A 25,899-nucleotide genomic window follows, 5' to 3' on the forward strand; every position below is an offset into this window, starting at 1 on the left:
GCTTATTCTAGAGATCTGGTTGGTATTTACATTACTTTTTATTCTTTTACATTTTAGGTGGCTGCCTCTTTGATGAGCCATATAGCACATGTGGATATAGTCAATCTGAAGATGATGACTTCAACTGGGAGCAAGTGAACACCTTGACTAAACCGACTTCTGATCCATGGATGCCATCAGGTTTGCTTTTAGTTTTAAGTTTTGTTTTAAAGAGGAACACAAGAGTCTCAATCATACAATGTGTTCACTGGATATTGGTTAAATGAATGAAGGTATTGGTCTTTGGATGTGGCAGTCAAAGTTGGATTAGCTAGTGAGAGTGGTGCAATTAACAGGATAGGTTATAAAAGTTTTATCTCTCTCCCCTTAAAGTCTAAATTATACTTCTTTTATCTGCAAGTACACCTTAGCTATATTAGTGGGCATTAATTACCCAGTTGATCTTTTCCCAAGCAGCAGATATGAGAAAAAGATTGAGATCTCTTCTGGCAAATGTGTCTAAGGGGTAGAACTCCAGTTGGGGAATCCAAATAACAGTCTCCATCCATCCCAGATAGGAGGCCTTGGTGGGGGACTTTTCTCAGCCTCAGGGGCTCACTTGCCACCTGGGAGATCTGGGAGAATGCCCAGTGATCTTGAAAGTGTTCTGAAGATAAAATGGCAATGCAAAAATGTGGGTATTTTTTCCACTGAAGAAATGTTTAGTGAATTTCTGATGAGTGAAAGATGTGTTCCACTGAACACCAAAAAGAATTCTACTTCTTATTGGGAGGTAAAAGTAGGAAGATGGTGACTAGTGAGCTCTAATCAGCTTGGAGCTTGATTATTGCAATGGACCCTTTTTCAGGCTATGACATTGGACATCCCTTTAGGACTTTAGGTCTGCAGATTCGGTGATGAGTTTGCTCCATTCAGGATTCAAACTCTGAAACATGTTGTTCTGATTTGGATTTCAGATACAACACAATTTTTATACTTTTTAATGAATGCAAAGTTTTTCATTAATGCTCCAAAGCATAGGAATAATTACATTTAGTAAGTAATCTTGTAAAGGTAGCTTTTCAACGTGAAGTAGAGTTTAATGTTGTCACTAAAGTTTGACAGCATCATGCCCACTGTGTTCCTGCCCTCTCCTTTCTACATTTAACTACTTATAACTTCAAAGAAGGGAGCATTGAGTCCTTTATCACTATGGCTTCACTGGACCTCAAAACCTTTGTAGCTGTTGATTATTTCCTTGCAGCTGCAGCTCACACCCTCCTTTTCTGTGTCTCCTGTTCTCTTTGTATGTGTGTGTGCTGTTGAATATGACTGTTTAAATCAGCTTTCGTTGCTTTTCCAAATTCCAGTTCCTGCTTCTGTTCTTGTCAGTGATAAAGAGAGGGGAAGAGGAGAACACAGCTGTGCTCCTCCTGTGGGGCTGTTGTTTCCCAAACAGGTGTCTTCCCCTGATGGCCTTTTGGTCTTTCCTGCCCTCTCAGGAGGATCCAGCCTGTGTCCAGAGAGGCTGGGCTGGCTAAGGCTGTGAGAGTGGGGAGGGCCCTTAGATTTAGTCCTGGTAGATTGCCCCAGAAGAGTGCACTTACTCTTGCTTTGTCTATTAACTCCTCATTTGATAAAAAATTTGAAATATTTCACATTAGGTAGTTGATTTCATTATTTTTGTTCTTAAATCAAAACTTGACTTGAAAAAATCAACTTTTAAAAAGAAGCCCAAGTATTTCAGAATCTTTTCTAGCCTCTCCTGACTCTATTTCTGGCACAGGATAACTCACCTCCCTTGGTAAATGAGGCCAAAGAAATAATTTCTTGTCACCATCTTGTCTTTTTCTTTTTTTTCAATGGCCCACCTTAGACTAAGTTGTCAACTTTAAAATATTAAAATCATAGGTTTCTGGCACAGGCCATTAAAAAAATGGTAGTAAAGATCAAAGCCCAGGTGTATCCTGGCACAGCCAGTTAAGTAATTGAAAGAACAAAGGTGAATGAAGAGGAAGTGATGCTGCACATATATGGCCTTTGAAGGCTCTTCTGACTTGAGAAGAATGACATGGAGGCATTTATATGTTTTCTTATGATTTATTCTTCTGTTGCTTAATAGAATACTTGATAATTAATATTAGGCCTTTGTAGCATAAGATCTGTGAGTGCTACATCTTGTAACACTTTTGTCAAGTCTGTCTTATTTCTGATAGTTACAGAAGGTGTGTTTTGAACCCTCACCCCCAAACAGATTGCAACTCATTGTTTGGACCTGAGAGTGGTTTAGGTGTCAGCATTTTAGTGAGGAAGGGGAAAGACTGGCAGTTCCCCCACCTCTCTGGCTGTGCTTATGTGCATGGGTGCAGATCAGATTTCTGAAAACTATCATTGCTCCATCAGATTAAATATTTTTGCCATAATATAGAACTGAAAATACTGGTATTTCTTTTTCTTTTTTTTTTCACTGCTCATTAAACAAACTTTAGTCATTAGAAATTGTTTTTGAGCCCCAGTGTAAGCTAAACGTGATGGTAATTATTGTAGGAGAGGAAGGATTATAAAAAATGATTTTTTCTCTTTAGGAACTTATCTACTTGGAGAAAAAAAGTTACAAAAATACAATTGGTGTACAATCTAAAATGATATGTAATTAAGTGTGCTATAGACTGGAAGTGTTCTAAAAGCAGTTTCTCAGTATAAACCCAATATTTTATAAAAGAATGTGGAGCTGTGCCCAGCTGACCCATCGACCAAAGTGAGGAGTTACGTTCTCAAAGCAACATTGTTAGAAGTGAGGAAACAGCATGTTATAAACATGCATGTACTATCCTAAAGTCTAGATTTTTAAACTGAGTTTCCAATATGTATATACAGCCATAAGTTTTAAATGCTTCTTAGTTTCCAGGGTTTTCACCTTCTTTTTCTTCTTCCCCTCTTCCATTAATGTGTGCAATATGATTTATTCCTTTCAAAAACTGATTCCAAGGCTGGTTTTCCCATGCTAAAACAGAAATGACTCTTAAGAATTTCTCAGGGTAAATGGGTAGGAAAATCAGATAGAACCATAGCTTTTTGAGGGCAAATTTTCTAAACCTTTATGTAAATACTATTAGATTTATTCTTTCATGGGTATGTGTATTTGTCTTATGTATATAGGTTGGTTCTGTAACACTTTAGAGACCAAGAGTTGGCAAACTGTCCTGGTGGTCAAATCCAGCTCGCTGCTAGTTTTTGTGTGGCTTGTGAGCTAAGAGTGGTTGTTACATATTTTAATAGTTAAAAAAAGCAAAAAGAATAATAAAATTTTGTGATGTGAAATTCAAAATGCACGGTTCACAAGTAAAGTTTTACTGACACACAGCCATGCCCATTTGTTTAAATGGTGTCAGTGGTTGGTTTCAAGCTACGGTGACAGAGTTTAGTAGTGGGAACAGAGACTGGTCCACAAAGCGCAAGATATTTATACCCTGGCCCTTTACGGGAAAATGTTGCTGATGCCTGTCTTAGACCATTTTGGCAACAGCCTGTAATTGTTGTTTTGGACCCATGGTTTATATTGTTGTTGTTTTCTATATTCATATAATTATTAATATATAAACGTTTCACATTTTCTGTCAGTAAGAAAAAAAAACATGATTAGAGATTTCCTCTATCATTGCCTTAAATTTGCTATCTCTTGAAAAGCATCGTGATGTGATTTTCTTTATTTTTTAGTACCTAAATCTTTGTCACAGTCCTGTAATTCAATAAGTGAATAATTCATCAAGGGCTGGGTGCGGTGGCTCATGCCTGTCATGCTAGCACTTTGGGAGGCTGAGGTGAGAGGATTGCTTGAGTTCAGCAGATCGAGACCACCCTGGACAACGTGGGAAGACCCCATCTTTATAAATGAAGAATAATAATTCATCAAGATGAATTTAAAAGTTATGACAGTGAGAGACTAACATTTTATTCTAATTTTTAGCTTTTTACTTTTTCTGTGTCTTTTTAAAAGTTAGTGCTCCAGTGTATAGATTTGTTTCCCTATATCCTTATGTGTGAGGTTATTTTTAACCACATTTAAAAAATTAAAATGCAGTTTGGAGTTTTATGCAAGCTGACTTGATAACTACTCTGGAGCAGTGACGTTAGCTCTGGAAATACATATTTAGGGGAAATAAATACTAAATGCTGTTTAAATTTTTGTATTTCAAGTGAACATTCATGTCATAGTAGATTAAACTTTTGCTGCTAGCTCTGAGTCATCACGGTTTTCTTAGTGGGGAAACCATGCCAAACCTAATTTCTCTTTTATCAGTGAGTGAGTGATTCGTTTCAGATCAGTTGATCTTCTCTAGTAGCAATGGGGAAATTTCTTTCTTTTTTCCTTTTTTTCTTTTTGTTTTTTTGAGGCAGAGTTTCACCCTTTCACCCAGGCTGGAGTGAAGTGGCACTATTTCAGATCACTGCAACCTCTGCAGCCTCCCACTATCTTCCCACCCTAGTTCAAGTGATTCTCCTGCCTCAGCCTCCTGAGTAGCTGGGGCTACAGGCAGCCACCACCACACCCAGCTAGTTTTTGTATTTTTAGTAGAGACGGGGTTTCACCGTGTTGGCCAGGCTGGTCTTGACCTCCTGACCTCAGGTGATCCACCTGCCTCAGCCTACCAAAGTGTTAGGATTACAGGCATGAGCCACTGCACCCAGCCCACAGTGGGGAAATTTCTTGAACTTTATCATAAGGATTGCTATTTGAGCACAAAAATCTTGATATAGTAACCTGGTATTTTTTGTTAGCACTGTTATATTCTATCACTTTATATACTGCAACACATTCTATAATTATCACATAGATTAAGAAGCATTAAGAAGGGTTTTATGATGTAAAAACACCTACCTGGTTTGATAATGTGGTATTTTGTGTACTTGTACCTCAGTGTTCCAATTCTATACAATTGATAGTAGATTCTATGTGCTTAAAATATAACCCTGTTTTATAAAAAAATTAAATAATCAAATTCATCTACAATATTAAAAATATAGAGGTAACTTATAATCATAGCTATAACTGTAGCTATTTGATACTCATGACATGTATTTATAGTCTATGTTGTCCCCTTAAGTTTTCTTACCTCTAAAAAGGCTGTAATTAAGTGAAAGTGGATATCAGTGTTGGGAAAACATAATTCTCTTAGTATTTTTCCAGGTAGTATAGCATGGGACTACATAAAGCTCATTTATCTTTCCATGTCTTAGTTATATCTGTGGGGAATTGGGAATGATGCTGCTGCTAATTTTCATGGAAATGTGACTAAGAATTGAATCATGTCTGTGGGTGCCCATATGAAAGACAGAGAGGAAAGTGTCAGGATAGGGCAGCAGTGTGCACTCTGTGTGATGACCCAGAAAATAGAAAAATGACTACATATATTTGTTTAGAGTCAATTTCACATTTGGGAAGGAAGATGGATTGACAGACAAAGTAATTGAAGTTTTCTCTTTGGATGCAATTATCAGGCACATTTTCCTTGTGCTAAGGAAGACTTCCCTATTTATTCACACTTCAGGGCTTATTCAGGTCTTAGAGAGTAGTGAAGAGAAGATGATGGTGGGCTTGAAAAGACTTTTCCCCTCTTAAATTTCAGCATGTCTCCAGTGAGAAATGTTTTTGGCACAGAATATTCAGACCGTTCTCTAATTATCCTATTCATTCTTTCAAATCAGTCAACATTCAACAAATGTTTATTAAACACCTGTTATGTGCTATGCATTGTTTTAGATGCCTGAGATTTTTCACCGAGTGAAACAAATAAAGATCCTCTTCTCAGCCTACCTTAAATTCTTAGTCTGATAAGATCGTTCCTGGATGGGCTTATGATTATATGCTAGAAAACCACATTTTCCCACATTTATTAATGACTTTCTAGTGGTGACTATGTAAGAAGTAATCCAAAATATAGTTCATCAGACCTAGCACATTAAAGCATCAAATCTAGCTTTCCATATAGCTTTCTTCTTTAAAAAAAAGTAAGATAAAAAGTCTAAATCTTAGGCAAGTGGCAGCACAGTATTTTCAGATCAGTCTGCCTTAGAAAACAAAGTAATCTTGTACATATAAATGACACTAAGCAGTTAACAACATTTGCTTTTTTTGTTCTGTATCATTTGGTCCTCGTGATAGGCCTGGAAGATTGGGTGGCATTATCCTCATTTTACAACATAGGAAACTGAAGTTCAGAAAAGGAATGCTTTACCCCGGCATCCATGGGAGAACGACAGCCTTCACTTGTTCTTTGGAGCACCCTTGCGTATTCTCTTCACGTGAGAACATGCATCTGGGGAAGAGGCTAGTCTTTCATTTCAGGTGCATACATTTGGATCTTCTTGAAATGAATGTGCAGGCTGTTGACCATGGGTCTACATGCCCTTCCCAGGTCAGCTGCTGGCTCTATCAATGTGTAGCTATTGACCTTGGGCAAGTTCTGAAGCTCCCCGTTTTAGTCCTATTATCTGTAAAATATTAGTAATAGCTGACTACTGTGGGCCTGGCTATAGGTGCTAGAGCTGTAGCAATGGAGTTTCTAGCCTCTTGATGATTAAATCCCATGGAGGAGGCAGGCAGTCCACAGGTAAGTGGAGAAAATAGACTGTCATGGTGGGAAGTGCCAAGAGTGCTGAAGAGGAATCAGGATAAGGGCTTTGAGAGCAATGGGCGTTGCAGACAGGGACAGCTTTTCTGAGGATGCATCTTTGAGTAAAGACCTGAATCCTGTCAAGACCAAGAGGCCATGGAGGCTGAGTGATCCAGCGTAGGGAAGAGCAGGAGTGTGCTCTGCTGGAGCTAGGGGTGGGAGTCAGACCGCATGGGACCCTGAAAGCCATGGGAAGACATTTAAAACCTACCTCAAAGAGTTATTGACCAGGTGAGACCCAATAACACACACCAGGAGCTTAGCCTCTAACCCGGCCCAGTGCAATGTTAAACAGATTTATTCCCTTTATTAGTATTATTAAATAATTTAGAGGCAATTTGGTATGAATTCATCTCTTAGCTTAATTTTGACTCAGCTAAATGGGCAGCTTTTGCTAAATTCTTATTTTCTCTTCTGAATGACGCCAGGTAAGAAATAGAAGATATAAATCTTCATCTAATTTTTGATTGGATTAAAAAGCCCCAAGCTGAAATAAGTCTATTAAAATATAATAATTAAAAAAATCTTTAATCAGTATATTTGTTTCAAAACCCTATTAATATCTCAAATGAAATTTTCAGATATTTAGATGCAGCAATGCCTATTTTTTTGAGCCAAGATTTGTTTTTAATTTATAAAAAATTAATGTTGAATTTGCATACAATAAAATACACTGATTTTTTTTCTCCTTTTATTTTAGGTTCAGGGGGTGCATGTGTAGGTTTGTTGAATGGGTAAATTGTGTGTTGCTGAAGCTTGGTATACAAATGATCCCATCACCCAGGTAGTGAGCATAGTCTCCATAGGTGGTCTTCCAGCCCATACCCCCGTCCCACCGTTCCACCCGAGCAGTCCCCATTGTCTATCATTCATTCCCATGTTTATGTCCATATAACAGTGTTTTTTATCTGGATGGTAGGATTTGAGGTTATGGCCCCATCATTTCTATCTGACACATTTCCTTTATAACCAAGTCCAACTTTATCATAAAAATTAACACTTAAAATGTTTGGGAGGTGGGCACTGAATTTGACATTTTTTTTTTAGTTGATTCTGAATAATTCCAGTCACTGAACCAAAGAAACAAAAATTGAATTACTCTCCTTCCTTGAATATCTCATTCAGTTGTCCACACTGAGGCTCCCACCTGAGCTCTAACTGTAATATAATCACTAGTGAGCCTTCGTCCTCCCTAGGTCTTACTCAGACCACTTTGATGAGGCTTAGAATGAGTTTACAGTCAGCTTTTATATGGTGAATGATGAGACAAAGCAAAATAAATTGGACTGGAGTTGTAGTCTCTCAGCAGTTTCGAAATTACAAAATTTAGAAAAATAACTTTAGATGATTATGAAAAACCATTTCATGTCAGTGACCTGTGGGGAGCACTTAGTGAAACACCACAGGCTCTGTGTAGCCTCTTTTCCACATGCGTGGACACCATGTGCCCCTTCAGTGGCCCTCACTGGTTGTGTGGGTAACGGGTGTGAGAGGGAGGGTTCTTCCCGTGAGGGAGATGCTGGGTGATGGAGCCAAAGGCAGGGATTATGTTTCATGTTAATTAGGAAGGAAGGAAGGAAAGAAGGAAAGAAGGATTTTTGTTCTTGAATTACACATCTGATGTGGTGTTTTCCTCCTTTTTAAAAATGTAGTAGAATATACATAGCATCAAATTTACTATGTGAACCATTTTTAAGTGTACAGTTCAGTGCATTATAAATGCATTCACATTGTATAGCCATCACCATCGTCCTTCTCCAGAACTTCTGTGTCTTCCCCCAACTGAAACTCTTTACCTATTAAACTCTAACTCCTCCTTCCTCCTCCCCCAGTCCTGGCAACCACTGTTCCACTTTCTGTCTCTATGAATTTGGCCACTCTAGGTAGCTTATGTAAGTGGAGTCATACAGTGCTGTCCTTTTGTGTCTGGCTTATTTCATGCAGCATAATGTTTTCAGTGATTCAGTTTTTCTATACAAAAGCTTTCAGAGATTAAAGCAGTCATTCTTTAAAAAATATTTTGATTTTTAATATCACACTGTTTCAAAGGGGCCAATGTCAGCCACACTATATTATGTATGACCACTTATTTCAGTAGTTTATATTTAACGTTCAACAAATGTTTTCCTTTAAATTTGTTCCAAATTCCTGTCTTGGCAGATTGGAAGCTTACAAAAAGTAATAGTGGCTAGCTGTGTTTTAAATATTTGCTAAAAAGTATACAAATTAGCCTGTTTATAAATAATGTGTTTTAATAGTTTTATTTCCTGCTTAAATTTCCCGTAAAATTGTACAAGATGACATCATAAGAGTTATGTGGAGCCAAGTAATGGAATAAACAGGCTGATCATGACAGATGTTGTACATCTTTTAGTTAGCATCTGGTAGTGGAGGGGATGAGAGGTGGGAGAGGTGAGGACTAAGGGTGATCAGCAATGGGATGGTTATGCTACTTTACCTGAAAATATTCACCGAGGATTCACTCAGCTCTCACAGCCTGTGTGTTCCACCTGTCGGGCTCCATAGTGTGAGGGACTCATGCTGGGCAGGGCCAATTTACTGGGACAGAGAAACCCACCTTGGCAATATGAGTCAAGAAAGGGACAATGAGTTTTGAGGTGACACTCATGGACATTCCCTTAATCCCAGAGTCAGAGGGGTTAGTGGGTAGAGATGGAGCTGATTTTTGAAAACATTTTCTCTAAAGACCAGAAAGTCGAAGGCCTGAGGAAGACTTCCCACTTGGATTCAGGGCAGCAGAACAGTACCCTCTCTTTTTATTATTATATAATTTATTTATTTATTTTTAGAGATGGGGTCTTGCTTTGTTGCCTGTGTTGGAGTGTAGTGGCGTGATCATAGCTCACTGCAGCATCAAACTCGTGGGCTCAAGGGATCCTCCTGCTTGGGCCTCTGGAGTATCTGGGACTACAGGTGCATGCCACCATGCCTGGCTAATTTTTAAGTGTGTGTGTGTGTGTGCGTATGTGTGTGTAGAGAGACAGGGCCTTGCTATCTTGCCCAGGCTGGTCTTGAACTCCTGGACTCAAGCAATCCTTCTGCCTTGGCCTCCCAAAGCAGTGGAATTACAGGTGGAAGCCACTGTGCCCAGCCCAGTGGCCTCTCTTTACATGGGGTGGATCTATGGAGTCACAGGGGTTTGGAGTGGGCCATCACTGTGCCAGCTGGCATAGCCCACTAGCCAGTGGATGGTGACGTTAGAAGATCCCTCACATTGACACCAAGATGGGGAAGGCCTTGAAAGTTCTGTGTGGCCTAGGGCACTGCTTCACTGTATTCTCCTTCTGCCTGTGGGGGATCATTACAGGGTCCCCCATAAAAAAGTAGCTGTCCAGACTTTCCATAGTCCAAGAAGTCAAAGAGCCGAATACATTTAAATAAATAATTGTTAGGCCCAGATTATCCTTTTCACTTTAAGACCAGGAACAAATAGAGGTTCCTTCCCACCGTGAAAGGCGATCCTAGGAATTGGGTCATTCTTGTCATACCTAACTAAAACAGAGTCAAGAGGCCGGAGGGGAAAAGCACCCTGGACACACACCATTGCTCCAAGTATGTCATTCTCTGCCAGCCCAGCTGCTGAAGCTGCCTGCTGTAACCTGAAGCCAGTTTTATCTAATAGTTCCTGGAATACCTGCTGTGACTCCTAAAACTTCTTTTATCCCACCACCTTACCCACCATCGTCACTTAACAATCAGAGCTTGCCAGCTTCCCCAGACTTTTCTAGTGCCAATGAACTATGGCACTAGAAACTATGTTTCAGCTTTTTATAAAACTATGTTTCAGCTTTTTATAAAACCTCCAACCTTCTATATTCTTCAGATCTACCAAGACCACCCAGTCTGCATGTATGCCCAAATTGCAGCTCTTTTCTCCTGAATAAAACAGTAAATTCAGAGATTTGTCTCTACATTTTTATTTTGACATTGACACTGCTTTTTGAGCACTGCTGTGTGCAAGGTGCTGTTCCAGTCACCACGGATGCAGTGAGACATCAGCCTGCGGTCTTCCAGGCCATGTAGAAGTGGTGTCGCAAGTAAATGCTCTGGGGGAAGCTCCATTTGTCTGCTCTGAGCCCAAGGAGGCTGCCACCCAGATGGAGGCCATGGGGTGAGGGCAAGGGGAAGGCTTCCAGGAGGTGGGAGCACCCAAGAGGGGCAAGAGAAGGTGAGTAGTGATGCTGGAACAGGTAGAAACACCAGACAGAAGGACATCCTGTGTAAAGGCAGTGAGGGGTGGGAAGGGAACACAGGTGTTCACAAGGCTGCTTGGGAAACTGCATGTAGTTCTAGGGACTGCCAAGTACATGGAATGGGAGGAGGAAGAGGTCCAGACATAGGCGATGAGCCAGTGAAGGATATGAAGGAAGAGAGTGATTTGAGTGTTGATTTCTGGCAAAGTGAGAAGAAAAGAAAATATTTAACTGAGTATGTGTAGAGGAAAATTCAAAATTTCTGATAAGAGTGTCTCCAGAAAAGATGTAATAAGGAAATTTGGTTAGTAAGTGAGTACCAAAAAGCATATGAATATGTCAGAGAATACCCTTGTTCTTAGGAGATTCATACTGAAGTGTTAAAAGATACAAGTGTTAGGAAGTCTTTGCGGAAAAAAAGTGTGTGTGTGTGTTGAGAGAGAGAGAGAGAGAGAGAGAGCGCATGTGTGCAGATATGGTAAGATGTTAATAAGTGTTGAGTCTAAGGGAAGTGTGCATTCATTACTTTCTTAATTTTTCTGTACTTTTGAAGCTAAGCAAAATTTGCAGTATAAATGTGGGGCAACAAGAGACATTAATTGAGGTACACCGACTTCATGTCATGCCAACACAATTTTTCTCCACTAGTACATTTTAGGCAAAATGCTATTCCATCAAATTGCATTGAAAGTGTTTATTTACAAAACCCAGGTTGAGCCACGTCTTCACTTTCTAAGCATATCGTGATGATCATTGGTCATTACTGGAGAGGTTTAGTAGAGCTGATGGACTTATGTAATACCAATTTGGAGCCACTAACTTAAAGGGTGTAATTTTAGGACTTTCTCAAATAGGACAAATGCTTCACATGGTTTTACGCCTCAGTGGGTGTCTCAAATATAAAGATTCTTATCCTATTGGTAGATATTTTGGTGGTTAACTTTGTTGGAAAATGCATTTTATTTTTGGATACATGCTTGCATTCATTTGTATCCTATCCATAATATGGGACTGAATACAGAAGAAATTATACAGAATTTCTTGGCAGACTCCACTAGATGATTGTGCAGATCATTATTTTAAATAAGTGGACTTTAATGCATAGTTAACTGATACTTTATTCTAGGAGATTGTGATGAATTATATCTTAAAGCAATATGTAAAAGCTTAAGTGGTCGAAAGAGAAATAAATATAGCTATTTAATTAATTGTCTGCCGGACAATCGTAATGCCTCTGTCTGGTGGGTGGACAAATTGAAACAACTGATTATGCAGCATTAGTAAGTGTCTAATTGGATATGTGGGGTAGCATATTAATACAGTGGCACTTTCAGAGAGAGTGTCACCGGAAATTTGTTTTTCGAATGACCAGTCCTTATTTGTATGCTTTGGGTCCTCTAGTACAGGGTTGTTTCTTAATTGTATATTTCCTTGTTTTGTATCTTTCCTTGAAAGAGGTATCTTTTGTATTTATTCTGTTACCCATAGAAAATGGATAAAATATTGAAATCCTTGGCATAAAACTTGAAGGTGCAGACTGGGTTTGATTCAGTGCTTTTCAAAGTAAATATAAATAAATGAGGTTTCTGGTAGTCATCTTGGGAAATTATGAAAACCATCGTATGCCTTCTCATGACACGTCTTTTTTCTCTGTTGAAGACGCATCCTGTTACACACCTTGTGAAAATGGTGTCACCTCCCTAATTGTACTCTATAAACAAAACGTTCCTTAGTTGCTGATTGTCCTGGCTTACTGTGGAGTGACAGGCTGCAATTTGCCAGTAGGTCAACCACTGAACTGATGACAAGTGACCTTTCTAACACTGCAATCAATGCTTGTTATTTGGAAAACAAAATGATACAGTTTGTATTTTTTAGCAGATGGGTCATTGGGTCAACCCACCACTGACATGTGAATTTGTTACTTGGGCTGGATGAGTCAGTTCAGACAGAAATGTTAATTTATTTGAACTGATCTGAGTCTTGCTCTTATAAAAAGGTGTTGGACATTTTTTGATGGCACAAATTATTACAAATAATTGGTTTTATACATCAGTCAAACAAAGACTTTTAGAGGGCCCACTTGATATAATAGCATTATATACTAGCTTTGGGAAGCATTCACCATAATGTATTTTCTCTACACTTGGTATTTCTCAATGGTTTTGAGAAAACCCAATTTACATAAGTGATCTTGCATGTGTCATATTTAAATAGTATCTCTCCCCATGTTTCCTGAAATATGTTTGGTGTTAGACCCCATGAAGAGTCATGAGGATGAATAAGTTCTGGAAAAGATGCTGGGAAGAGATGAACTGTCATAAGAGATAGCCCCTGTGGTTGTTAGTGTTGTTGAATGACTGCTTCCAGCTTTCACCTTCTAGAAACATGGGAACATGGGAAGATTGGGCATCTCTGTCACTTTTGATTTAGATGTTACTCCACATGCTTTGGCTGGTGATTGTGAGTGAAAGTGACGTGTGCCACTTTCAGGCAGAAGCTGCTAGAACCAGGATGAGAGTCAAGGTGTTCTCTCCCCTTTTTCCCGCCATGGTGACTGTGGAAGCATTGAGATGCTTTTAGCCCAGATGTCTGAGTGAGGAAGTTGTAGAAATGCCTTCCCTTGCCCCTCACACATTCACACACACTCAGATGACTGCAGTAGGTGTGTGCCTGAATGAGAAATAAACTGTGTTGTGTATGCCACTGAGATTTTGGGGTTGTTGAGTGGATCTGTAACTCTTTGGTCTTAGGACCCCTTTGTACTCTGAAAATGTTTTGAAAAATCCACAGAGCTTTTTGTTCAAGTGGGTAATGTCTACTTATATTTTCTGAATTAGAAATTAAAACTGAGAAAGCTTGAAAACACAAGAGTCCATAAGCATCTCTTCCATTGGGCATCAGAGCAGTGGTGTACACCTGTGAGAGTTGAGCGTGAACTGAGAATAATAAAGTCAAATAGTGTCTTCTTATGATCATGAAAATAGTTTTGACCTTGTGGCCTCCCTGACAGGGTCTCAAGGATTTCAGGGGTCTCTGGCAGATACTTTGAAAATGACTGACCTAGGCCATGCTAAATGATGAGCATACCTCGATAAGTTACAGTTACAGGCTCAGAGAAGTTGAGAAGGAAAAGAAAGAAGGGAAAAAGATTTTGGAAGCATTGCAAAAGAATATCCCTGAGTGTTAGGATTTTCTTTTTCTTTTTGAATAAAGATAATATAAATAATTCATTCCTGTTATTGAGAAGTAGTCCCTCTTTATACTAATAAATGCCTATTTTACTAGACTATCAAATGAAATAATACACATAAAATTACATTGTATGAAGCCACATAACTGTAAATATTAATTCTATGAAGGTTGAGATTATGAAATATTTTGCTTTGGAAAAATATGAAAGTATGAGTAGTATTCGTATACTTAGAATTAGGTGTAGGCTTTCTGGACAGTAGAGGGTTGGAGAAAGTGAAATATTTAAACATATTTATATATGAGTGAGCTTGTCTAAGTTCCATCAGTGGTGCTGCTTCTGGGAGTTTTAATGGTGAAATTGTCATATATATTGTAATTATGAAATAGTTTCAACCCCTTTTATGAAGTATATAGTGACAAAATGATATAAAGATGCCTAACATGCTTTGAAAGACTTGAAAATTGTGCTTAATGGAAATTTCATGTGCATGGATAGCAAATCCCATAGATGAATTTACCAGTCACATGCCTATCAGTAGCCCAATTCTGTAAGGCAACATATTTATTTCCTAAGATATTAGTTCTAGCAGAATTTGCTAGTATTTTGAAAGGCATCATAGACAAACATTTTCTGAGCTTTTTGTTAATATAGCCATGGGAAAGGTTACCAAGGGAATCTGATGATCTTTATAGATTTGTCCAGCTGTTACAGATAGTTAATATTTAAGCTTCAGGAAGGAGACCTAAGTGGGCGACCTCTCTAGCTTTTTGGTTCTCCTTTTTTTTCCAGTAAATACTTATGAAGTATGTACTGTGGAGTAGCTCTGTTTTTGTATCCTACCAGATAAAGAATATTTTGGATTGGGCACAGTGGCTCACACCTGTAATCCCAGCATTTTGGAAAGCCAAGGCGGGAGGATTGCTTGAGCCCAGAAGTTCAATACCTGTCTGGGCAACATAGCAAGACCCTGTCTCTACAAAAATAAAAATAAAAAATTAGCCAGGCATGTTGGCACATGTCTGTAGTTCCAGCTGCTTGGGAGGCTGAGGCAGGAGGATTTCTTGAGCCAAGGAGGTTGAGACTGCAGCGAGCTGTGATTGTGCCACTGCACTCCAGCCTGGGTGATGGAGTGAGACCCTGTCTTTAAATAATGATGATGATGATAATAATTATTATTAATATTGTCTTGGAGGATCTATGTACAGGGTTTCTGAGGTCACAGATTTCTGAGGTTAGCAAAGTTGATCAATGCTTTACTTGACAGAAAAATCAAGTATTAGAATAATGCACTGAATGGAAGAACAGAAAATTAAATTCATGAAGTGGCATAGACTTGCTGAAGATTAATTTCCTCTACTAATTGGCTACCCATTATGGTGGTTTTTGAAGCCTGGGACTCACTTAAGAAAGGGCCTGTTATCTGGAGTCCCTAGCAGGCTGAAAATGCTAAGATTTGATAGATATAATCAAGACAGCCAGAAGTCACTATCTGCCCATTTGCTCTGGCTGGCATCTTTAGGAAGCTGAATATGTATCATTCTCCTTTCTCAAGTATAATTGTGCTTGTGCAGGGAAGGGTTGCTTTTGCTGAGAGACCGCTTATCTTCATAAAATGCCTATGGTTTATTCATATACGGTTACCCTGGCACTGAAAAGAGAAATGGTTGTGTGTTGTTTCATTGCAAACTTTAAGTAATAAAAGTCTATAGTTGTGATTAGTTTGAGCATTCACATTTTCTTACCCCTGAAATGAGGCAGTAGCTTCTTTTCTCATTTAATTTATCTTTAATAAGATGGTTGATAAGCCTTAAGCCATGCTACACTTTAAAATTTCGGTAATTCCTTAAATCCCCCAGCAGATGGAGACGTGGAATTCTTTGCTCCTTCACTGGAGCCTCTGCTGTTGCCCCAGGTGACTTTGATTGACTTCTAGTTAAGATGCAGTGTCAGGTTTTGCAAATGAGCTAATGAATATGCTCTTTTGCACTTCTTTTCCTCCTCCTGTTGGCCTGCTTAAGAGTTCTTACTTACTCTTGCGTCTCATAAGATCATTATCATTACTGATCTTCCCCAGTAGATAAGAACAATATTTTCTTTAGAGACATATTCTCAGCAAAGCACAGAACAGAGAATCCTCTGAGCTCCAGGGGAGGACGTTTAAATCCCATGTGAGCCTTTCACAGGCAGCATCCTGCCCATGTTTTGATTCAGAGTAAATCCCAGAGGTCAGATCCTTTTTCAGCCAGCAGGGTAAAATTTGGTCACAGTTTTCTGAGATCAGCATAGCAGGTAGAGAGCCTCTCCTCTGTGGCTTGTGGCTCTGCATACCCACTGACAGAAAGAGGAAGGGATTATTAACAGTCTTATTTTGAAAGGGTCTTCTGATTCAAGTGATTATTTTTCTTTCCTGCCTGATTCTCTTATACCTAGTTTATAAGTATTAAAGAGGAGATCTCTCTAAGACTCATCTTTGACAAATGCAATAAAACCTTTCAAAAATATTAATTGGTGTGAAGCCCTTTAGAAAGTCATGCCATTTGTTGCATTTCCTGCCTTTATTGCTATTTCTACTAATCACCTGGGAAAAATTACTGGTTTTTAAATTCTTAAGTCCAGTTCTTTCTAAGCTGATAAACTTTCCCCCAGTAAATTAAAAAGAAAAGGAAGGTAACCTTCCGAGGTAGCTCATGGGAGTGGTTGCTAACTCTTAATAATTGAAAATGAAAGTTGGTTAAAAAAAACAAACACATACACAAGATAACTCACCAAACATGAATTAATAAAAAACAAGTGGTGATAGAAGGCATGCTCTTTAAGGGAGCTGGTAGTTTGTCGTGTTTATTTGTTTTTTATTATAAGGCTTCCTTCATTATTTGAAGACTCATCTTATAAATGTGTTCTTTTCCAAGCCAAATAATGAATTACATTCATGTAAGACATTTTTACTTACCTTGTATGCCTTAATAAGAGCAACTGACATGGTTATTTCATAAATGTCTATCGACTTACTGAGTTCTGAGAATAGGACACATCTGAATTCAGTAGGCCCTGTGGTCTAGATCCTGTGTTTTCAGATTAAAGAACTTTCCAAAGAAAAGGAGACTCTTTGTTTTTTGCTAAGAATTTACATGATAGAAAAAACGTATGTCTTGGTGTAACACTAGATGCTGTGACAAATAAACCTCACAATGTCAGTAACATTGTGGACCTTCATTCCCATTCACATTATAGTCTAGTATGGTCCCAGCTTGGAGGTGGTTGGGTTGGGAGCTTGTTACACATAGACATCCCGGTTGAAAAGGACTCTGCATCTTCACCATGTATTTTCCAAGTTTCTAGATGTCAAGTGGACATCCAGATGGCACAGGAAAAGTCCCTGGAGGATCTGTGTGGAAGTTTCTGTGGGCCAAGTCTGCAAGTGGAGAGAAAGGCAGCTGGGAGTATGGTTTAGTTAGATGCACAGAAGAAGAAGAAAAGGACATTTGATGAGTAGCTGGCAACTTCTGCCCCACTTGGCCTAGGAGGTTATTACTTAATAAAATGGTCCTGGTAAATTATTACAGGAGAACATTATTTAAATTGAATATAATGATGACTTTTTTGTTCTATAAAGGAGTGCTATCTTTAAAAATCCCATTAATTGACTAAAATAATGTTTTGAGAATTAACTTTATGATGTTTTGATGTAAAAGTCAAGAATTAATCCATAACAAGTAGATCTTATACAAGTGGATTTTTTCCTAAGCTTTATATTATTAAACCATACCCTAATATTTTCATAAAATATTCTCTTACCTTAACTCTGATAATTTCCCAGATAGAGCAAAGATATATGAGCATATATTGCTACTTAATTCAGTAAAGCAAATATCAATGAATAAATGTCAGCTTTTCCAGGGAAATCACTGCATATAACCTCTCTGGATAATATATTTATCAAAAAATCAATACTAAAAGTAAACGGATTTTTAATACATCTGAAGGAGCTTCTTAATAAACCAGAATGCTAACCCATAATTTAAAGCTGTTGGTACCAGTAGGTACTTAGAGATGACATCATTATTTTTGTAGATTATTCTTCATAGTGGTCTGTGTGCTACATTTAATTCAGTTTTTACCTTGTGCTGGGGAGATGTGATTTATTTTAGAGGCATGTAAAGACTATTCTGGCTTCTCTTTCCACAGAGGAAAACCCCAGAAGGTGCATGAAGAGCCTGTGACTCTTCTGATCTCTTCCCTTATGTTTTGCTCTATTCAGTGCTGAGTGGTTTTGCCTGTCTTCTCTTGTCTGTCATCCCTCTGAAAACATCTGCTTAACTTCCCCGGGCTCATACCCCTTGTTATTTGGGCCTGTATTTCTCAAACTCTTGCTATCCATTGATTATATGACTGACACATAATAAATTTTTTTAAAGGTCAATCACAAATTTTAAAATAATTTTTGAAAAATTGTATTTTAAATTAACAAAAGTGTTCTTTTGTTTATTTGTTTTTTGCTTTTTATTTTGAGATAGGGTCTCATTCTGTCGCCAGCTGGAGTGCAGTGGTGTGATCACGGCTCACTGCAGCCTCCACCTCCCCAGGCTTTGGGGATCCTACCACCTCAGCCTCCCAAGCAGCTGGGACTACACGACGCAACACCACACCTGGCTAATTTTTTTGTTTTTTGTAGAGATGGGGTCTTTCTGTGTTGCCCATGTTGTTCTCAAACTCTTGGGCTCAAGTGATTCAACCACCTTGGCCTCCCAAATATTAATAAAAGTAGCCTTTTACTAGTAAAATATGTATTTTTTTAATTTTATTACCAAGTTATCTATATAGATGGCCCTTGAGATTTCTTTCTATAGACTCTGCAAGGACCAAATCAAGAAATGTCCCACAATTAAAAGCTAGACATTTGGATATTTCTTTCTTTGGCTCACTGCAAGCTCCGCCTCCCAGGGGTCACACCATTCTCCTGTCTCAGCCTCCGGAGTAGCTGGGACTACAGGCGCCTGCCACCACACCCGGCTAATTTTTTCTATTTTTTAGTAGAGATGGGGTTTTACCGTGTTAGCTAGGATGGTCTCGATCTCCTGACTTCGTGATCCGCCCGCCTTGGCCTCCCAAAGTGCTGGGATTACAGGCGTGAGCCACCGTGCCCGGCCAGACATTTGGATATTTCAACTTGGAGATAATAATAAATACATTCCCAGAACACAGTTTGATGGCATTTGGCTTGTACATTTTATCAAAGTGTTAGGGTGTGGTTTCTAGTTATGTTCTGTCATATGCCCAATAGGAAGGTAGCTGTTAGCATAGTTGTTAAGAGCACCCTGACTTCAGCTCCTCACTATGTGACCTCGTTCAAGTTACTGACGTCTCTGAGCCTCGGTTTATTTGTCTGTAAAATGGGGGAGTTTATGACTCACACCATGATGTTGTTACAAGAAGTAAATGAGTGAATGTGTACAGAGCTTAGGACAATGTCTGATGCAGAATCCAATTAATCATTTTCTTTTCTTATGGTTAATACTTTTAATATTGTATCTCACAACGAGGAGCTCTTTCTCTTATAAAACATCTTAAATTTTTTTCACTTACCTTCCTTCTAAATGACATTGTTCCACTGTAGCAAAGCAGTTCTCCTCCTCCGTGCACAATGTGCTTGAAATGTGGTTATTTGGAAATTTGGCTAAAAGTTGGTTATTTTCCCCATTCTTCCTTATTCAACAGTGGCTCAAGATTGAGAGGATTATTGATATGGAAGGGAAGTGCTGGGAAGAGAAGGGTGTGGTCACTGGAGAGAGCTCCACGCCCGACCGGTGCTCAGGGACCTAGGTGAGGACAGGCACTCCTGCCTTTGTGCCCAAATGTTGCGTTTCCTAAGACCACCGTGGCCCACCACACCCCCATCTTGTCCCTATGAAAACCCCAAGACCTTTGCAGGCAGACACACAAGCAGCTGGACATTGAGGGGAACACATTAGTGGAGGAAGACATAAGGGGCTGGAGGTCAAGAGGACGTCGAGGGGAACACAGCGGCAGAAGAGCACACCACCAGACACTGGCACACCATCGGCCTACGGAATGATGTGGAGTTTGGCCCGGGGCAGTTGGAGGAGAGCCTGGGCCGTTGGAGGAGAGCCTGGGCCGCTGAGCGGCCCGACTCCAGGGGAAAATCATCTCCCTTCTGGCTCCCCTATCTGCTGAGAGCTACTTCCACTCAATGAAACCTCGCACTCATTCTCCAGTCTCACGTGTGATCTGATTCTTCCGGTACACCAAGGCAAACTCTGGGATACAGAAATCCCTCTGTCCTTGTGATAAGGCAGGGGGTCTAATTGAGCTGACTTAACAAAAGCCGCCTATGGACAGCTAAACTAAAAGAGCACCTGTAACACACGCCCACTGGGGCTTCAGCTGTAAACATTCACCCCTAGACACTGCTCTGGGGTTGGAGCCCCTCACCCTGCCTGTCTGTATGCTCCCCTAGAGGTTGGAGCAGTGGGGCACTGAAGAAGTGAGCTACTCCCTCTGTCATATGCCCTGGGAAGGGGACAAGGGAACCTTTCCCATTTCATTATGATGTTGAATTCCACCTGGGTATGTCGTGATGTGAGGGTGAGGACAGGAGGACCATAGGGCCCAAGTCTTATCCTTAGGCTTTCCACATTATCTTCCAAAAAGGATAAACGATAAGGGATAGAGACTTGTGAGTAAGATTAAAAGTAGAATATATTCATCATATCGCCAAACCTGCTCAATCACACTGCTGACAGTGTACCAAGAATTAGTAAAGTGTACTTTTTAGATTGTGAGTAGCGTAACTATATTACATAATAATTTTTATTATTTGAAGTGTTAATATGTTAAACACTTAAAGTAATACCACTTAAAAATTAAATCTTGGCATCTATTTAATATGCCAGGGACCTCACAATAGAATTGAAATGGACTCTTGGACCTCAAGTTGCCCTGTACCAACTGTTCCCTGGGAATAAATCAGGTATGGAGTGGTAGTCAGTTGCGGCTGTCAGCTCCCTCCACAGATACCTGGCCAGTGCTCCAGTAGCACCAACCTCAGAGGACTGTTCCCAGTCTACATCCTGGCTTACAAAAGCGAGGCTCACATGTATTTAAATCAGGCTCTTCTCTTGTCAAAAGATCAAAGTTGTAGAGCACTTTTCCCTTGTGATCACCAGCTGTATTAAGAGCTGATTCACGGGCTGCACTCAGGGGTTTGGCTGCTGGCAGGTATTGTGGATCGTCATTGTTCTCCATCGAGTGCCTCTGATTTTCTGTTGCCATTGTATTTTGGCATTAGACTGGTGGCCAGCGGTGTCATTTGATGTAGGAATTCTGTCAGTAAGCTCTTCTGCCTTCTGTCTGACCATAGCCTGGTTCATCAGCCTTGCAGCTGTTTTTAGGAGCATCTTAAAGTGTGATTTGTTTTTTAAACCTCTGAGGAGAAGGTTTCTGTTTTTTAAACGTCTGAGGAGAACAATTTTGAATGGTGCCTGTGTAACTCAGGGTTCTTCTCTTTCTTTCCTGACAACATTCTTAGGTTTATAGAAGAAATTAATGTGCTTGTTCTGGGAAAAAAAAAAAAAAAAAGCTATATTGGAGTACCCAGAGAAGCCACTTTGAGACTTTTGTAAACTCTTTGTCATGTCATTGTTTGTGAGAGTGTTATGACGGTCAGTTTACAGAGGAGCTGGGGTAGATGCATTGCAGGTCAAGTTACATCTGACCTTTAGCTATTCATCTTCTGCCTTCCTATTTGTACTTTCTCTATTTTGGCAAAATCTATGAAACCATCACTCTTTGAGATATTTTTGAATGAACACATACTTATTTACATTGTATATTTGTATCACACAAAGTTTTGTTCACCAAGATATTATCACTATTTTTGTTGCTATTTTTTCTTTTTTCTTTTTCTTGTCTTTTTTTTTTTTTTTTTTAGAGAGACAGGGTGTTGTTCTGTCACCCAGGCTGAAATTCAGTGGCAAGATTATAGCTCACTGAACCTTGAATTCCTAGCCTCAAGCAATCCTTCTGTTTCAGCCTCTCAAGTAGCTAGGACTACAGGCATGCACCATAATTTTTTAATTTTTTTGTAGAGACAGAGTTTCACTGTTTTGCCCAGGTTGGTCTTGAACTCTTGGGCTCAAGTGATCCTCCTGCCTTGGCCTCCCAAAGTGCTAGAAATAAACCACTTTTGAAACAGGATTTGTTTTTGTGAATTTGGACTCAAACACAACACAGCAATAACAAAGATGGTAGATTTAACAGATGTGATTAGTAACGAGCAGATGATGTAAATACACATTAACGGATGTTCACTGGTGATTGGCTGAACCTGCAGAGATCAGTGCCTGTGAATGGCAGGTGCCCCTTATGCTCACACAAGTCACAGGCCGGGCTGCAAATCACAGTACAGATCCCCTAACTTTGAATTTTGAGGAAAAGAAACACGTGCGTAACCTATAAGATTAAACAAAAATCACTTGCATTACTATGCAAACTTAGACCACATGGCTCAAAAAGGGTGGGCAGGAGAGTATGGATACACTTTTAACCCTGCCTTTGCTGGAGCCAATTCATTCCGGGAGAGCAGCGTGAGAGCTCACCTCACTCCACGGCAGGTCTGAGCAGAGTACAGCAGTGTCACCCAAGGGGGTGTCTCTGATACCATGGGCCATTCCCAGGGTAGGGGAGCAGGCCAAATGCCACAGTCCTCTGAGGCTCAATGGCTCTTCAAGTCCACCAGACTTCAAGCAGTGGAGTCCAAGCAGCTCTGGATGCTATTGTCAACCTCCAGTCACATCACTGGGTTCAGATTCACCCCCACACCCGTATCACCATAACACAGTGCTTTACAATCTTAGGCCTAATTTAGCCAGTCATCTGGGGACCTTTGTCCAGTGGTGCACTGAGCCTGAGCATGCCAGCCTAAAGGGGAATTTTGTTGTTATTTCCCTCTGGATGCATGTATATAGCACACATGTAACTTTTAGGGACCAAACAATTATTACTAAGGTGACTGTGAACATCATGACTTATATTTCACATCTGTGACACGTATGCAGTGGCTGCATCACCACTGGGGGTCACCAGATAGAGGTCAGTGCTTCATGATGCCACGTGTCCACAACAGATTCAGCTCCACTCATGTACCTGTCCTTTTTCACCCTGAGCACTGGCTTCTAGGTTCTCTAAAATGAAGATGAAACGCCTACTTGAGTCCAGTGTCTAGGGCTGGGCTTTAATCGGTGCACATGGCCTCATCCCTCATGACCCTGCTCCACTGTCCTGAAGCACCTGCAGTTGCCGGGCCTTGCCTGTCTCCCTGCTGTCACTGCTCATGACACTGGTCTGTGAAGGCTCCTGTCCTGTCCTGAAGTCCACCAGACATTTGCTGTTTGTCCTTTGTGCTCCTGTTGCTTCATGTGGAGATTAACATGGTGCTGCCTTTATTTCTCTATTGCATTTAATGTGCTCACGTCCAATGGATGAGCCTCTCTTCTCCTTAAGATTAGGGTGTTCCTCCATTCAGAGTAGCCTCATCTTTGACCCTTCAGTTTGTTTGTGTAACGTTGCAGTGGTCTTCAACATTGCAGTTGAAGATGACAATGTTGAAAAGAGATAATTATGCAGATCATCTAGATGGCTTACTAGCTAGTTAGATGCATGTGAACTCATGTGGGCTTTTAGGCTGTTGTCTGAAAGTACTCAGTTGAGCGTAATCCTCACTTCCTCTGGCCTTCAAATCTGGGAAAGCAGCACCCAGGAGAGTGTGCTGTGATGACAGCAGCAGCGGAATCCCTGGAACATCGAGTTCCTAGAAGCTTGTCTTTTTCATAGCAAGGGCCTGGATGACACCTGCAGTGTTCCAGGCAATCTAGTGTGTTCTTTAGCCACATTCTTGAGAGCTGCTAATCTTAAATTTAGGGTTTGTAGCTGCTGCTGCTGCCAGCACTGGTGGACACTTCTTCCAGCTGCAGAATCCCCTGTAGTGACTGGGATTTAATTTTTAACCGTGATATCTGGCTTGACTTCAGATGTCCCTGTGCTATTTTCATTGAAGCAGGGGAGGACTCTCCCATTCAAGTTAGGACTCTCTAATTAGATTCATTAATTAGGTCTTGTGGTCTGCTGGTGATAGGTACCCTAGGGTTAGAGGTCTCCCACTTGAGTGACAGAGATGAGTGAGCTTGTGATATGCTATCTGAGCAAGAAAGAGTAAATAAAATACCCACGAGGGTTGGTAGTTCAAAAATCTGATGGAGATTGGTAGCACAACAATGTGAACATACTTAACATGATTGAACTGTACCCTTAAAAATGGTTAAGATGGGCTGGGCGTGGTGGCTCACTCCTGTAATCCCAGCACTTTAGGAGGCTGGGGAGGGCAGATCACAGGGTCGGGAGTTTGAGACCAACCTTGCCAACATGGTGAAACCCTGTCTCTACTAAAAATACAGAAATTAGCTGGGCGTGGTGGCAGGCACCTGTAATCCCAGCTACTCAGGAGGCTGAGGCAGGAGAATCGTTTGAACCCGGGAGGAGGAGGTTGCAGTGAGTAGAGATCATGCCATTGCACTCTAGCCTGGGCGACAGGGCAAGAATCTGTTTTGAAAAAAAAAAAAAAAGGTTAAGATGGTAAATTTTATGTGTACTTTATCACAATTACAAACAAAACTTCTTAAAAAATTATCTCAACACCTCTCAATCTCTTTCAGTTCAGCTCTGATTTTTGTTTTTTCTTTAGACCATATTTTTGTGCATGATGTGAAATAAAGGCCAAATTCATTTTCCCTCTTTCTTTCTCCTTTTCTCTCCTTATGTCTTCTTAACATTCTTCTTGCTTCCTGCTAACTTCCAATATGGAAACTCACATTCCCCAACACTGTAATTTAAAAGACCATTATTCTCTGTTCTGTACCTTTGTCATAAATAAACGTAAATACATAAACATATACATATATGTATTTATGTATTTGGGCTCTTCATTCTGTTCCATTGCTTAATTTGTCCATTTTTGCACCAGTAATTACACAGTCTTGACGACTATGGTTGTATGCTGTGTTTTGATATCTGCTAGACCAAGTCCCACCTTGTCCCTTTTCATGTTAAGAGTATCTTAGATACTGTTTTAATCTGTTTGTGTTGCTATAACAAAATACCCAAGACTGAGTAATTTATAAATAATAGAAATTTATTTCCTGCAGTTCTGGAGGCTGGGATATCCAAGACCAAGGTACTGATGGATTTTTTATCTGGTGAAGGCTCACTGCTTCCAAGATAGTGCCTTGCTGCTGCATCCTCACATGGCAGAAGGAGGAAGGGCAAAAGGGCAGATGGAGCTCTCTGAAGCTTCTTTTATAAGGACATGAATCCTATCCATGAGGACAGAGCTTTCAGGGCCCAATCATCTCCCAAGTGCCCCCCTTCTTCATACTGTCACCTTAGAAGTTAAGTTCTAATATACGAATTTTGGAGAGACACACACATTCAAGTCATAGCCAATACTACTGGCATTTCCATGGGAACCTTAAAGGGAGCTTTTCAAGTAGGGCTTTGGTTATATTAAATCTATAGATCAGTTTGGGAGAGGTTAATATCTGCAATATATCATGTTTTTTAATCAGTGGTTATAATATCCCTATTTATTTAGATCTTTTTTCTTGTTAATTGAGGCATGAATATATATACCTTTTAAGGAATATATATAATCTACTTACCTGATAATTCCTTGAACACCTTTGGTTAGATTTATTCTTGTTAGTTGATATTTTTTGATGCAATTCTAAATGTTGTCTCTTTAAAAAAAATGTTGCTGATACATAGA

The 25,899-nt window shown here is 39.9% G+C and overlaps 1 protein-coding gene across 6 annotated transcripts in view; it reads left to right on the forward strand.

Annotated features, from left to right (window-relative positions):
- Positions 1–25,899, forward strand: part of PTPRM (protein tyrosine phosphatase receptor type M) — an 840,314-nt gene that overhangs the window by 206,883 nt on the left and 607,532 nt on the right. For all 6 annotated transcript variants that reach the window (XM_058438632.1, XM_058438634.1, XM_058438633.1 and 3 more), the window contains exon 2: positions 58–180. In XM_058438632.1, coding sequence (XP_058294615.1) covers positions 58–180 — 123 coding nt within the window. The remainder of the gene's footprint in view (positions 1–57; positions 181–25,899) is intronic.

Source organism: Hylobates moloch, unplaced genomic scaffold (genome assembly GCF_009828535.3).
Source record: "Hylobates moloch isolate HMO894 unplaced genomic scaffold, HMol_V3 SCAFFOLD_5, whole genome shotgun sequence".
NCBI lineage: Eukaryota > Metazoa > Chordata > Mammalia > Primates > Hylobatidae > Hylobates > Hylobates moloch.